The sequence below is a fragment of the Myotis brandtii genome, unplaced genomic scaffold, assembly GCF_000412655.1.
Source record: "Myotis brandtii unplaced genomic scaffold, ASM41265v1 scaffold699, whole genome shotgun sequence".
In the NCBI taxonomy this organism is placed as follows: Eukaryota; Metazoa; Chordata; class Mammalia; order Chiroptera; family Vespertilionidae; genus Myotis; species Myotis brandtii.
In genome coordinates, this window is record NW_005370733.1 from 419,712 (window position 1) to 435,297 (window position 15,586).

The 15,586-nt window shown below is 41.8% G+C and overlaps 1 protein-coding gene across 3 annotated transcripts in view; it reads left to right on the top strand.

Annotated features, from left to right (window-relative positions):
- The window catches only part of SETX (senataxin), a 77,281-nt gene that overhangs the window by 11,820 nt on the left and 49,875 nt on the right, over positions 1-15,586 (top strand). For all 3 annotated transcript variants that reach the window (XM_014529889.1, XM_005882133.2, XM_014529890.1), the window contains 6 exons: positions 1,694-1,803; positions 3,885-4,104; positions 4,874-4,993; positions 7,778-7,949; positions 8,072-8,159; positions 9,747-13,889. In XM_014529889.1, the coding sequence (XP_014385375.1) occupies positions 1,694-1,803; positions 3,885-4,104; positions 4,874-4,993; positions 7,778-7,949; positions 8,072-8,159; positions 9,747-13,889 (4,853 nt within the window). The remainder of the gene's footprint in view (positions 1-1,693; positions 1,804-3,884; positions 4,105-4,873; positions 4,994-7,777; positions 7,950-8,071; positions 8,160-9,746; positions 13,890-15,586) is intronic.

The following is a 15,586-nucleotide window of genomic DNA, read 5'->3' on the forward strand; positions in this document are numbered from 1 at the left end:
CTCAGTCCTGCCCTAAGAGGCCCCGCTTCTCAGTGTCCCGGTAATCGCTGCAAGCACCTCTGAGAGAAAGTCACCCTCGAGGTCCGACCGATGCCAGACAGTCTAGCCTCTCCCCATGTGAGTCTGGGTCCCCAGAGACTCGCCCAGAACTGGAGTTCAGAGCAGTCGGGAGCTTGAGACTCCCTTCCGATTGAAAAAGACAACCGTGTCCTCAGCCTCTAGCCCTTTCCGCGTGCGCCTCCGTACCTCTGCACTTTACTTCCACACCGCACCTCCTCTGAGTCTTGGTATGCTTTTCTCTTTCCTTCTAGTTGTAGAATTTCCACTCAGCCAGCCTTCCTGTGGTTCTGGATGACGTCCATTTTGTCTTTTAGTTGTATTTTTGAAGTGGTTGTGCGAGGCAGCAATTTCCGGTGTTTACCTATGCCGCCATCTTGGTTTCCTCTCTGTGTTTGCATTTCTTAATATGAATCTATTAAAAGTAAAAGACATTTTCCTGCTTTATCATATCTAACAAAATAACACATTTAATATCTACTCCATATTTACATTTTTCCAGCAGTCACAAAATAATGGTTTTTGGCTGGTTTGTTTAAATAGAGTCCAGTCAGGGATTCATACATTACATTTGGTTCTCCTTTCTTAGATCTCTTTTAATCCAAAAGAGTATATTCATGCACACATGCCCACACACCTTTTCGTTGGTGTGGCGCTTTTCCTCCTTAAGTGACTTGTTGAGACTGGAGTTGCTCTATAGAATAACGCATATTATGGATCTTTCTCATTGCTTTCTTGTGATGTTTTTTAACTTATGTCAGTAAGGGAAAGTTGATCTAAAGATTTGGTTAAATCTAAATACATTAAAATAGATTTAAAAATCTATAAATTCCAACAAGTCATTTTTAGAATATTTATTGAAGAATACTACATCCAGGAAAATATGTAAGCTTGATATTTTTTCACAACCAAACACAGCTTTTGTGGCCACCACTCAGCTAAAGAAATGATGTCAGTGCCCCAGGAGCTCCCCTCATGCTTTTCAAGCCATTATCCCTCCTCCCCAAGCCTGCCACTGCCAATATTCTTTGAAGCTTAACAAACTGAAATTGCTTCATCTGATAGAGTGAGTGTATGAGTCTATTTTGAAAGAGTAATGAAGACATTTCCTTAAAGTAACAGGGGTTAGAATAGTGCTCACATAGTGGAGCAGTGTAGTGTCCAGATATCAACCAGGTGTATTTGAGGAATTTAGTGTTTGATGATGGTAGCATTTCAAACCAGTGGAGAAAATGGATGTTTTGATAAATGAGAGCAGGACAAAATAGCCAATGGGGGTGAGAGGAAGGGAAGCTGACTTTCCTTATCTCTCCAGTACCAGATAAAGTCCACATGAGTCAAAATGTAAAATGCTATTGGAATTCGACCTGTAACCATACTTCTAAGAGGATACCCTATGGAGATAATTTGCCAGGAGTAAAAAATTAAAAAAAAGTATATACTAGTAAAGTCAGAATAATTCAAAGGAAACCATACTGGGATCAGTTATTATTTCAGATAGGTACATAGTGTTCCTACATTTACAAGGGACAGGTTTTCATTTACTTACAAAACAAGCGAAGGGGCCAGATTTAAGTACTCTCGGTAAGTTGATAAAATGTACATCTTATGTGCACTGCCTTATTTTTCTATTTAGATGAGTTATGTGTTGAAGCACTTTGTCGGATGGAACAAGCCAATTGCTCCTTTCAGGTTTTTGAGAAACAGCCCGGAATCTATTTGTTTTTGGTCCATCCCAACGAAATGGTGAGTATGAGTGTTAGACGACGGAAGGACATATGATATTTTTGCACGTGTAGATAGCTGTATGAGAGGCTTCCATGTGTATTTTGTTTAAAATGTTTGTCAGAATACCTCTGACAGGTGCTGCTTCAGCTCAGAAGACAAAGAAGAGAGTAATGTTACCTCTTCCAGGGCAGGACCTGAGCCAGAGCAGCACTGCTCTCTCCTGCTCTCCTTGTCTGCCTGCCCCACTCCAAACACGTGGCAATGCCAGTTACAGTGATAGAAAAGTTATTTTACTAGTAGGTGCGGGTGTGGGGAGGGGCAGGGATGGGAGGTCAGTTCCTCAGTGCTAGGAATGAGGACCAGAAATCAGAACAAACTGCGGCAGGAACCGCAGCAGAGAGCACCAGGGTGTCGACCCTGCCTTGGAGCTTGTTGCAGGGGTTTTTCTCTTGAGGTTCCTCTTTTCACTTTTCTTCCCTTTTTAAAATGTTCTGTTATGGAAAATTGCAAACATACAAAAGTAGGATGGTATAGTGAACCCCTGTATATTCATCACTGAGCATCAATTATCAATATATGGTCGATAGTATACTCCCCTTTTGAGCAAACTTCATTGGAGCAAACCTGAGACACCAGAGCATTTCATCCATAAAATGCGTCAGAACATGTCTCTAAACGATAAGGACTTGGTTATAGGGTTATGTCCAGCTAGTTTTCAGGTGGTTCTTAAGGATGGTAGTTTTATAATTTAGCTGTAATTTTGATGTGGTGGTGGGAGGAGGCAAGCATAGCATCTCCCTACACTGACATTGGGAAAAAAACAAAACAATACCATCCCCATGCCTAAAATAACTATTTTTGTTGTTGTTAATTCTCACCCAAGGATATTTTTTCCATTGATTTTTTTTAAGTTTTTATCTTTACTAGAGGCCTGGTGCATTAATTTATGCACGGGTGGGGTCCAGCTGGCCTGCTCTAATCGGCTGATCTGTCTGGGCCAGCCAGGGGAGGGGCCACGGGTGATTGGCTGGCCAGCCCTGTCCCTGGTCGAACTCCCGGTCGAACTCCCAGTTGAGGGGACAATTTGTATATTAGCCTTTTATTATATAGGATTTTATTTTTTAATTTTTTTAAAAAAAATTGATTTCAGAGAAGAAAGGGGGGAGAGAGAGAGATAGAAACATCAATGATGAGAGAGAACCATTGATCGGCTGCCTCCTGCACACTCTCTATTGGGGATGTGCCCTTGACCGGAATCAAACCTGGGACCCTTCAGTACACAGGCTGATGCTCTATCTGCTGAGCCAAACCAGCTAGGGCTCCATGATTTTTTTAGAGAGTAGAAGGGAGTGGGAGAGACATAGAGAATCTTCAATGTGAGAGAGTAACATCAATTGGTTGCCTCCCACTCGCCCAAACTGGGGCCGGGGTTGAGCCTGCAACCCAGGTATGTGCCCTTGACCCTTCGGTTCGTGGGCTGGTGCTCTAACCACTGAGCAACTGGCTATGGCTCTTGTGTTTAAAAACATTTTTTAAAATATATTTTTAATGATTTCAAAGAGGAAGGGAGAGAGAGATAGAAACATCAAAGATGAGAGAGAATCTTTGATTGGCTGCCCCCTGCATGCCCCCACTGGGGATCAAGCCCATGGCAGGGCATGTGCCCTTGTCTGGAATTGAACCCGGGATCCTTTAGTCTGCAGGTGACAGACACTCTGTCCACTGAGCCAAACCAGCCAGGACTCTTTTGTCTTTTTAAAAAAATAGATATTTTTGTCTTTGTCTTTTTTAAAATTGATTTGAGAGAGAGGGAAGGGAGAAGGAAAGGGAGGGAGGGAGGGAGGAAGGAAGGAAGGAATATCTATTTGTTGTCCCACTAATTTGTACATTCATTGGTTGGTTCTTGTATGCACCTGACCAGATATTGAACCTGTAACCTTGGCCTGTCTGATGACACTCTAATCAGCTGAGCTACATGCCCAGGACCTAGTATTTTGTGTCTTTTAAAATCTATAGGGAATCCTATTATCTTAAGTAGATTTTTGGTGTGTGGAGACAATTATTTGTTGAACGAAGTGACGAATGTGTTGTGCTTATAGGTTCGTCGTTGGGCTATCCTGACTGCAAAAGGCTTGGGAAAAGTGGACAGAGACGATTATTATGACTTACAAGAGGTTTTGACTTGCCTTTTTAAAGTCATTGAGTTGGGGCTTTTAGAAAATACAGACATTTATACTACTACTGTCCTTGAGAAGGGTAAATTGATCATCCTGCCTCCACACATGTATGACACTTCCAACTACAAAAACTATTGGTTAGGTAAGTAAAGTATTGTCACTACACAAATATCCTTAGTATTTTCCTGTAGTTCTTATGAGTATCCTGCAAAAGAAGTGATCTCTTTTGATAGTCTTATCAAAGTTGCTAAATACAGGATTTCATAGTTTCCAATTCTTTTGTCATTAAATTGACATAACTACACATCTTGTTTTTAAATATTTATCCTAGAAACAATCTGTGTAAGAAATACATTTTCAAGTATAGCAAATATTTTATTTGAAACAATATTAGATATAAAAAATATTGATAAAGTAGTTGACTTTGATAGGGTTTGATCTAGTTTAAGAAGGCTTAATGCCTCTTTTTCCATCTGTAAAATATTTCCTGATAGGAAGAGATACTAGCTTTGGTTTTCAACAAGTTCTAAGCTGACTCAAAATAGTTCCACCCTACTTTATTGAATTTAAGTCTTTCAGTCATGAGTCCTATTTGGCAGTGGTTGGTACGTGAAATATGGTGATCTTAAAATTGAAGCCATCTTAGACATGAAATATAGATTGTGTGGTAGTCATCTTAGAAATTGTTTTCTAACCAAATTCATACCATGTTCCCGTTTTATTCTCAAATTAGTCTGAAGTCCTTTTACTTAGGAATAGATGTCTATGAAGACATCAGAGTTAAATGTTAGAGGAACTGGATTCTGCTTTGCTTCATCTTTCTGCCTTGGTATTCTTTGCCACCTGAATGAGAGGAAGCATGAGGGTGGTGCTACTTAATCCATTAAAGAAACCCGTAAACAATCTTGCAGGGATTTGCATGCTGCTGACCATTCTCGAGGAGCAAGCCATGGATTCACTGTTGTTGGGCTCAGACAAACAGAATGATTTCATGCAGTCAATACTTCACACCATGAAGAGGCAGTCAGAGGGTAAGATGCTTGCTTCGCTAAGTGCTTTTGAATGCTCTGATGGTGATGCACTTTTAAAATACTGGTGTCACTGCAAGAATTGTGTGTATAGTGTGGAGAAAAAACATTTTATGGTTTAGTTCACAGATTCAGAATCCTAAATGGGAAGGGACCTTTAGAGTTTAATTCAACACCTTTCATAAAAGAAGAGATGGAAGCCCAGGGAAGTCACTTTTCATGTTGAAACACCCAGTTAGTGGTAGAATTAAGAGTAGAACTTATAGGAGATAAATTTCTAATGGCAACAGTTAAAATTGTAGAGAAAGGCTCCCTGTCCCACTGTTTTTCTTTTTTCCTGGTTCTTCATTTCATTTTGGTTCTCTATTGTTTCACTGTCCAACATGGTGACTGCTAGCCAAATGTGGCTGTTTAAATTACAATGAAAGTAAAAATTTAGTTTTTCAGGCCCCTCGTTGTATTTCAGGTACTTAGCCTCATGTGCCTGGTGGCTTCTGTACTGAGCAGTCAGTACAGCTACAGAGCATGTCCATCACCACAGGACCTGTGCTGGCAGGCTGCTCAGAGAGTCTAGAAAATAGGTCTGAACCATGTAGTCATGTTTATCATCAGACCAGCTTTCTTTTGCTCATGGTTGTATCAAGGGAGGATTTGTGCTTAAGTGTTTCTAATCTTGTCTCCTTTTTGAAGGACTGAATCACTAATAAAGACCACGCAGCCAGATCCTACAAAAACATTGTGAATTTAATTTTCCCACTTTGGCTTCCCTTTAGGCAACCTCAGTGTGGATATAAACTCATTTGTGGGAGATTCTAAAACATTTAATGTTATTCTTTCTTGCTAGATTATTCCTAATTAAGGTTTTTATGAGTTTGTTTGCCGGCATTTACTACATAAGTTGTTCATTTCTTTTTGAATGCCTTGCACATATAATTTTCTTCTCTCTGTTAATCCTGCTCCCCTAACCTTTAGAATGACACACTTCTGAAACCTTTCTTAATTGTCTTCACCTAACTGATGACATTCTTCCTTAATTTGACAGTTTACGAGACATGTGTCAGCTGTAGTAGAGCTTAAGAAAGTATAAGAGCCCTAGCCGGTGTAGCTCAGTGGATAGAGCGTCGGCCGGCACACTGAAAGGTCCCAGGTTCGATTCCTGTCATTGGCACATGCCCAGGTTGCAGGCTCGATCCCTTAGTAGGGGGTGTGCAGGAGGCAGCCAATCAATAATTCTCTCTCATCACTGATGTTTCTATCTCTCTCTCCCTCTCCCTTCCTCTCTGAAATCAATAAAAATATGTTTAAAAAAAAAAGAAAGTACATGATATGGTCTGTATGACTGACTATGATGAAAAACTATACTCTAAGCGTCTTGAGGGCAGTAAAACTGGAGGTTCTAGGTGACTACAAAACAACAGTCACAGTCAGAGCATTTGCCTCCGAAGGAAGGGTCAGGTACTGTAGAAGATGACATGGCTGGGCAATGTGTGACATGGAGGAAGCTTTGCAGCTGGACCTGGGTGGATAGGGCTTTGAGGGATGGTACTGATAGTGAAGGCATTCTGGTTCTTGTTTGGGAAAAAGCCAGCTATTTGTTTGTGCTATAGCTAGGGAGTGATTATGGTGGGGAGGAGGGGGTGACAGATAAAACTGGAGAAGAACAATAGAGGAAGACTGTAAGTGCTTGACTGAGGACTTTGAATTTCCTTAGAAGACATTAAGGAGCAATTGGAGGCCTTTGAGTGGGGCAGTATCTTGCCACTGCGTGTCTGATAGAGAATAGGGAAAGGACTAGAAGTTAGAGCTTGTGAGTCATGGGAATTCCTGCCACTGGAGGGAAGTAGATTCCAACAAGCCATGCTGCAGTCGGGTGGATAAAGGTTATGCGGCTCTGCTTACCCATTAGCCTTGCTGAATCCTGGGCTTTGCTTACATCTGGAAATACCAAGTTTTTCTTTCCCCTTTCTTTCCTCTACTTCTCTTGTGTGATTTAATGCAGGGAGTTCTGGGAGAAGGTGAATTGGATAGAAAAGATGGCTTCAGGTGTGGCAAATGGTGGGAAAGTTGGGTTTACCTAGACCAGTGGTCGGCAAACTGCGGCTTGCAAGCCACATGCGGTTCTTTGGCCCCTTGAATGTGGTTCTTCCACAAAATACCGACTTCTGTGCATGGGCCACGAAGTTTCTTCAATCTCATACGTGAGTGCCCGCACGTGGTATTTTGCGGAAGAGCCACACTCAAGGGGCCAAAGAGCTGCATGTGGCTCGCGAGTCGCAGTTTGCCGACCACTGACCTAGACTATATAAATTTGTTCTCCATTTAAAAATTTTTTAGAGGGGTAGAGTATTGCTTGAAAAAAATGCAAAAACAATTTAAAATTTTGCCAGCTTTTTTGTTGTTAATCCTCACTGGAGGATATTTTTCCATTAATTTTAGAAAGGGGAAAGAAAAAAAAACATTGATGTGAGAAACCCACATCAATTGGTTGCTTCCTGTACTCGGCCCACCTGGGGTAGGGAACCTGCAACTCAGGTACATGCCCTTGACCAGAGTCGAACCCAGGCCCCTCAACCCTATGGTTCTCAGGCCAATCCTCTAACCACTGAGCATGCCAGCCAGAGCTTGCCAGCTTTTTAAAACCTGAAATTGGCAGTGCTTTGCTTTCAATTACTTGCTGCTTTGTTTTTAGTTTTGTTCCTACCCAGATAAAGAATGTTTAATTCTCAATATATTTTTGTATCTTTTCTAATTGTTTTCTAATTTGGCAATAACTCCATTGTATTTCAGATGATAGTGAAGATCCTTTCTGGCCAGCATTGCACTGTTTCATGGTCATTTTGGATCGCCTGGGATCTAAGGTCTGGGGTCAACTTATTGATCCTATTGAGGCCTTTCAGACCATTATCGACAATGCAAGCTACAACAGAGAGATCCAGAATATACGGAACAGCTCTGTGAGGTTAGTTCCATAGTGTGCCAGGATCTCAAAAGTTATCTGTAAGGAACTCTGTTGTATCTTAACAATAGGGGTTTTCTTTCCCCCTTCATTTCTGTAATTTCTGTTTTTTCTTAATATTTAAGGGCCAAGTCAGAACCAGAGTCGTGTCTGGATGATATGGTGACTTGCAGCCAGATTGTGTACAATTATAACCCTGAAAAGACCAAAAAGGTATAAAACAGTTTGAGCATTAAGATGACATTGTATAACCTTTGCATTGTAAGACCATGTTTTACATAATTAGTTGAATTGCTTATTTTATGACATGTAGCTATTCTGAATCAGTTGCTGCATAAAGGCTTTATGGTTGAACCAGATGTATTGTGCACGGGAGAAATAATGGACTTTACTGCTGGGGCTGACCAGCAGACCCTGAGCAATGGATGAGTGATTACTCTGACACACGTTTCTGTGAAAGAGAGGGCTAAGGGACTGCTTGGCTAGCAAAACCAAATATCACAGAGACACAAAACAGCAGTCAACAGAGCCACTTTTATATACGATATTTACAGGCAGGCATAACCCACAGACAAGACTTAATAAATTAGAGTCCCTTTTGTAAATGGGCTGTTAGCTCCATTTTCTTTGGTACTTTTCCTTATCTCCTTAAAAATATTAAAGGAGATGGCTCATGAATCCTATTACCTTGCTGGTCTTGCATAACTGGGCAAGGTAAAAGCTCTCCTAACATGGCTTGCCTGACACAGGATCCCATAACTGAGGATCTAGTTGATGAACTCTCCTACAGCAGTGGTGGAGGATCAGGAAATATGTCCTCTAGCGGTGGGGCTTTAGATACTACAGGCTCTATCGGCTCTACTTCAGGAGGAGGGGGTGGTGGTAGTTGCTCCTGGCATTCTGTAGGCTTCTGATCCTCCACATGGAGTAGGCATAGTGCAGCTCGAACAAGAACCCACATCCTTCCTATATAATAAAAGCCTAATATGAAAATTGACTGAACAGCAGAATGACTGGTTGCTGTGACACACACTGACCACCAGCGGGCAGATGCTCAATGCAGGAGTTCTCCCCGGTGGTCAGTGCGCTCCCACAGGGGGAGCATTGCTCAGCCAGAGCACCTCTCTCTGTGAAAGAGAGGCCTAAGGGACTGCCTGGCTATAGGAACCAAACAGCCCCATTGGCCTGTCTCTTAGGCTTTTATTGCAACAGCAGCTTGAATTAAAATGAACATTTAGATACTATCAGTAGGGTAAGCATCCTTGAGAAAGACACACATGTCTGTAGTGTCCTTTAAGCAAGGACGTCTAAAGACTAAGCATAAAGCTTCTAGTAAACACCCGGGGCTCACTCGGACAGACTTGTTTGAAAAGATCAAGGCAGGGTGGTTGCCTTCAGCCAACTCCCCCTAGGGGTTCCGACCTTTTGGAGTTTCCTCCTTACAGACTTTCCAACTAAGTCCCATGCTTCCCCACAAACTACAATGTGGACACTTTGGAAAATTAATTTTTAAGTGCAGTGAGTAAGAGTGGAAAGTTTTGGGGTATGGGGGAGATAAGTAACATGACTATAAATCAGAACCAGCTAATGGAAAGAGGGTCAGAGTACATGGAGGTGTTGTAAGTTGACCATTACATGAAACCTGCACCTCAAAATTGAACTGTATTTTCCATTTCTTGGGGTTATGTGTAAACCAAAATTGGGAAAATGAGCCATGTATTTTTTTGTTTACAACTTGTGTGCTAACCTTGTCATGAATGGTGCTTGTTTGTCTGAAAGTCAGTATTTCTTTCATTTTAGGATTCAGGGTGGAGATCAGCCATTTGCCCAGATTATTGTCCTAACATGTATGAAGAAATGGAAACATTAGCCAGCGTGCTTCAGTCAGATATTGGTCAAGACATGCGTGTTCACAACAGCACATTTCTGTGGTTCATCCCTTTTGTTCAGTCCCTCATGGATCTTAATGATTTGGGTATGGCTTACATAGTAGAGGTCATCCACCATCTGTACTCCCAAGTCAAAGATGTTCTCAACCAAACAGCTGTGGTGTGTGACAAAGTCACTGAATTTTTTTTCCTAATTTTGGTGTCGGTGATTGAACTACATAGAAGTAAAAAATGTTTGCATTTGCTGTGGGTTAGCTCCCAGCAGTGGGTAGAAGCCATTGTGAAATGTGCCAAGCTTCCCACCACTGCGTTTGCACGGAATTCTGAGAAGTCATCTGCCAGTGGCTCCAAAGGAGCAGCAATGATAACGTCTCTGTCACTGCATTCAATGCCATCTAACTCTGTACAGTTCGCTTGTGTGCAACTCATTAGAAGTCTCCTTAAAGAAGGTTATCAGCTTGGGCAGCAGACTCTTTGTAAGCGATTCTGGGATAAGCTCAACTTGTTCCTGCGAGGAAATTTATCTCTAGGTTGGCAGTTGACTAGTCAGGAAACCCACGAGTTACAAACTTGTTTAAAGCAAATTATTAGAAACATAAGATTGAAAATGCCTCAATATACTGCTTTGGCAGAGCTGGCTCCTCCATGTAAAACCCCTCCTGCCTCTAATGGTAAAGAAGAAAGTGAACAAATAGGGAGGGCATGTGAAAAAGACATCCCCTATCTGGAAAGGTGCAGCCCAACATGTTCTAAAGAACCAGTGAAAGCTGATGTATGTCAAGTACAAGAGAGTAGTGCAGTAAGCAAAGCAAGTAACACTATAGAAGAAGGTAATGAGCAAAATTATATAAAAGATTTGAAACTAGAAGACCATCTCTCAGCTGAGTCACACTTAAAGCAGAGTAGTAAAAACCTTTCCACTGAAAGAACCCAAGATCAAGTTAAAATACACACAAAGAAGCAGAAGTCTGTAAAAGATAATTCCTCCTGTTTGCCACAGAACTGTACTTCAAGAAATGAGCCAGAAGAGGGATGTGACAGAGGAGTAACTATGTCAACACATTTGTTGACTGATTCTAACACTGATTCTCTGGAAAAGGCACCCACATCAAAAGAGGATTTCGCTCTAAAGAATGATGTTCTTGGCAAAACCTCAAAAGCAAAAACTAAGGCACAGAAAAGTGACATTTGTACTGAGTTATCCCATGTAATAAAGAAGCAAAACAGGAAAAGTGCCTTGGTCAAAAATACTGTGGACTTAGAGGGAGACCTGACTATCTCTGACTGTGAGAATTTCTGTTCAAGGACAGATACTGCAGGTCAGAAAGGCGATGGCTTCATGCAGAACTTTTCTTTAGACCCTAATGATAATCTGGATCATAAAAATGAAGACCAGAAATCTCTTAACAGTTTATTGCTGAAACAGTTGAAGAATGAAGAGTTAGATGTTCCTTCTTCCCATGAAAACGATTGTCAAATACAGGAATGTCATGTTGATAATAAAGATCTTATCTCATTTACTTCCATGCCTAAAACATCTCGCTGTAAAGATCCTGTGACTTTACTTGGATCAAGTGATAAGGGGATTAACAAGAGCACTAATCGAGTTTCTTCTGACCTGAGAGAACAGGCCCCTAGCAGTCCTCAGTGTGACATCCTAACAGATTCTCAGATAGACAGAGACCTCCACACATTATCTTTAATAGCTCAAGCCCGTGTCAATGAGTTTCCATCAGATTCAACTCAGAAAAGCTCATTCCAGTTACAAAGAAAAGTAAAAGATAAAAGAAGTTTCAGAGCCAACCAAAATAATGTCAGGGAAACCTGTGAACAAATTATTATTATTTCAGATTCTGATGAAGATGGTGATGAACAAACTCTAGATTCTGAGAAACACATTAAACAAGATAAAATGTGCATTGAGAAAGAATGGCCAGGGCAGGGTACTTCAAAAGCTAATATGAATGTGGACATGAAGCTAACAAAGGAAGAAAAGATAGAGGAGTTTGAGGACTCTGGCTCTCAGGTTTTTGAGTTTGAAAGCCAACAGAAAGTGTTTTCAGTTTGGCAAGATCAGAAAACAGACAATGGGAATTCAGTTCAAGAGGATGAAAAAAATTCATGTTTGACTCATATAGTAGATATCACAAACGATTGGGGTTATGATACAGATTACGCTATGTCTGAAGAAGTTACCAAAAATGAAGCAGAGGGCACTGAGCATGCAAAACCACAAAGTGGTAGTTCCGTTGAGGAAGTTTGTGGAATTAAAGGAAAAAAACCCAAGAGAAAACAATTAAAAAAAATGGCTAAAGACTCTTTAAGGCCTTCTTCTTCTGTCAGAAATGAGGACCAATCTGATACTCTTAATGAGAGGGATCTAACTGAAAATGATACTAAAATTGCAGACATAAGAACATCTTCCAATTCAGGTGTTGAGAGAGCCACTCTGGTCTCCCTGAAGAAGTCATCTCCAAAGAATCGAACTTACTCCAAAGTGGATCGGAGAGCCTCAGTTTCTAAAACGCCTAAGAAAACGCATTCAGATCCCAAAAAAGGGCAGAATAAAGCTCCAAATTACATAAGTTGCAGGAACACTCCTGCTATCGTGCTACCAAAGAAGTTTCGCCAGTGTCCTGAACCAACTTCAAAGGCTGAGAAACTTGGTCTGAAAAAGGCTCCTCGTCGGGCAGTTGTGTTGTCTCAGCGATCTTTAGACATGATAGGTCAATTACGCAACCATGGCAAAATTGTTGGAGAAATTGGTACCCCAAAAAAGGCTAAACTAATTTCTCCTCAGACTCTTCCTGGGAACGATAAGAAACTGCTCGTGAGTCAAGATCGTCCATTTCAGAGGCAGAGGAGACCCAAATCTCATCGAAACAGACAAAGACTTAATGGCAGTGCAGACACTACAAGAGCAGGACCACATGCGGCCCAGAATTCTGACAGTGTAATACCAGATATAGATAGGTCAGATGACAGTAACAAAGGAGGAACTGAGGTCATGGCAAACAGTAGTGGAGATCAGTCAATCAAGTGTGTGTCTCCTGAACAAGGACCTGGGAAAGAAAAATACGTTGCTCAGGTGGCTGGTGATGCTTTTCTTTTGAGCCCTTGTAGTTCCCCTGTGTTAAATGGAAGAACACCAACCAGTGAAATTACGGTCCATACTCCAGAGGACCCTTTAGGTGGTGGCAACCTGACTGGACATCATTTAGAGGTGCCAACTTTGAAAAGGGGACAGCTTGACTCCGACAGTGATATGGAAGATGATATCTTTTTAACACAACATGATCCCGAAGATATGGACTTATGTTCACAAATGCAGAATGGTGATAATAGACTCATTGAAGAAGTCCATTGGAAAAGAGTTCATGTAGAAGATTCTGTAAATCGGCCTCAGTCAGAATCTTTGAGTAGCACAAGATGTAAGTACAAGGATTGTGTGGAAACTGTGAAAAGCCAGGGTGAGTACTGCTCAAAACACTCTGAAGCTAAAGCAGCAGATGAAGATGTCTTTCGTAAACCTGCCCTGCCTCTTTCTGCCTCTAAACCTTTGAGACCTTCCACCACAAAGATTTTTAGCTCAAGCAGTACTTCACGAATTGCTCATCTTTCCAAGTCTTTGGAAAGTGCCTCGGCATCTCCAGGCCTAAAAAATAAGTCAAATGGAGGACAGCCTGTTTCCAAAGTACCACAGCCTGCCTCTCCGTTGTCTCCAAAGCCAAGGGCTGAAGTGAAGAGTTTGTACAATATTCCTCATTCTCCAACTCCGAATAACTCCAGCAGGCAAGCTTTCAAACTCCCGCTTGGTGAGTGCAGACCTTTTTCTTCTCCAGCCAACATTTTCTTGTCATCACAGTCTATCTCTGACACCTTCATCAAAGAGGTCTTGAAATGGAAATATGAGATGTTTGCGAAGTTTGACCAGTGTGGGCCCCCAACAAGTCTTTGTCAGGCCATCTCAAGATCCGTGCCTGTCAGATTTCAAGATTGTGAAGATTACTTCAGTGTTTTCTTCCCTCTGGTGTTACTGAATGCCTTTGAAACAGTAAGTATGGATTTTAATTGTACTATTCAGGCTTTGAAGTTGCTTCTTTTCTTGACCCTGCTGAGCAATGGAGTGCAATTAAAACAGCTGGTCTCAGGGTGCTGCTGCTTCTAGGTTTCACTTGAAGCAGACATCTGCCAGGTTCCGCTTGAGATGCTGGTGGCCCAGAGGTGACGTTGCCTTCGCCTCTGCCCTCTGAGCTACAGGCACAGTTCAGCTAGCCCCGGAGACACATTTGTCAGTGCAAAGAGGCGATAGTCTTCCATCTGCTTTTTAAAAAAAATACGTTTTTATTGATTTTTAGAGAGAGGAATAGAGAATAATGTTTATCAGCCTCCTCCTGTACACCCCCTCTTGGGGATTGAGCCTGCAATCCAGGCATGTGCCCTGACCGGCAATCAAACCAGTGACCTCTTGGTTCATGGGTCGATGTTCAACCAGTGAGCCACATGGCTGAGTTTTTTTTTAGGTAATGGAGGCCTTTACTCAAAATTCTCTTGAAGAGGTTGCAAAGGATAAATTACACTGAGCAACAAAAAACAGCAAATCCTACATTTCTCTTAGCACATTTGTCTTTCCAGTTTCTTACTCATTATAGCAATTGCTCTCTCCCTTCAGCTGCCTCCCTCCCTTCCCCAGCACATCCGTCTGGTTCTCCCTCACTCCCTGACGAGGACTGCCTAATGAAATGCCCAATTCCCAGTTACATTTGAACCTCAGGAAAACGACTGATGATTCTCTTGGTATTAGCACCCAAGAACGTTGTTAGGCCTGGACGTGTGGGTTTTTGTTTGTTTGTTTTTTGTGTGTGTGTGGTTTTTTTTGTTTGTTTAATATTTATTCTGCTTGTTCTCTGAGCTTCCTGGATCTGGAATTTGGTGTACGACATTAATTTGGGGAAACTCTCAGTCCTTATTGCTTCAAATATTTCTCTGTTTCTTCCTCTTCTGGTGTTCCCCTTACATGTCTGGTGCACTTTTGCGGTTGTCTGACAGTTCTTGGATATGCTGTTCTTTTTTCCCCAGTTTTTTACCTTTGTTTTTGAGCTTTGATAGTTCCTGTGGCTATAGCCTTGAGCTCAAACAGTCTTTCCTCAGCCAAGTCTACCAGTGAGCCCAGCACAGGCCGCCTTCTTCTTCATTTCTGCTCCAGTGCTTTGGATCGCTAACAGTTCTCTTTGATGATTCTTATCATTTATATCTCTGCTTACATTTCTCACCTCTTCTTACATGGTCTACTTTTCTAGCAGACTCTTAGCATATTAACTACAGTTTTTAAAATTCCCTGGTTTGATAGTTCCAGCACCCCTGCCATATCTGACTGGTTCTGATGCTTATTCTTCAAATTGTGTTTTTGCCTTTGTGTATGCCTTGTAATTTTTGTGGAAAGGTGGACATGATATACTGGTGACAGGAACAGCAGTCAATAGGCCTTCGGTAATGTGGGGAGTTGTCGAGGAGGGCAAGTGTCTGTAGTCCTGTGATTGCCCCGCCTCTGGACTGAGACTTGCGCACGTTTGGCTGTCCCTCACATCCTTAGGTGGGACACGAAGGCTAGAGTGGGCTGAGTTGGTTATTTCTCTCCTCCCAGATGTATGAGGTTCTCACTCTACCCCAGCAGGTTAGGCTCTGGTAGAATATTTCCCCATAGAGCAGGCCTTGTTAAGAAGATCGGCATGGAATGCTCTGGTGAGGATC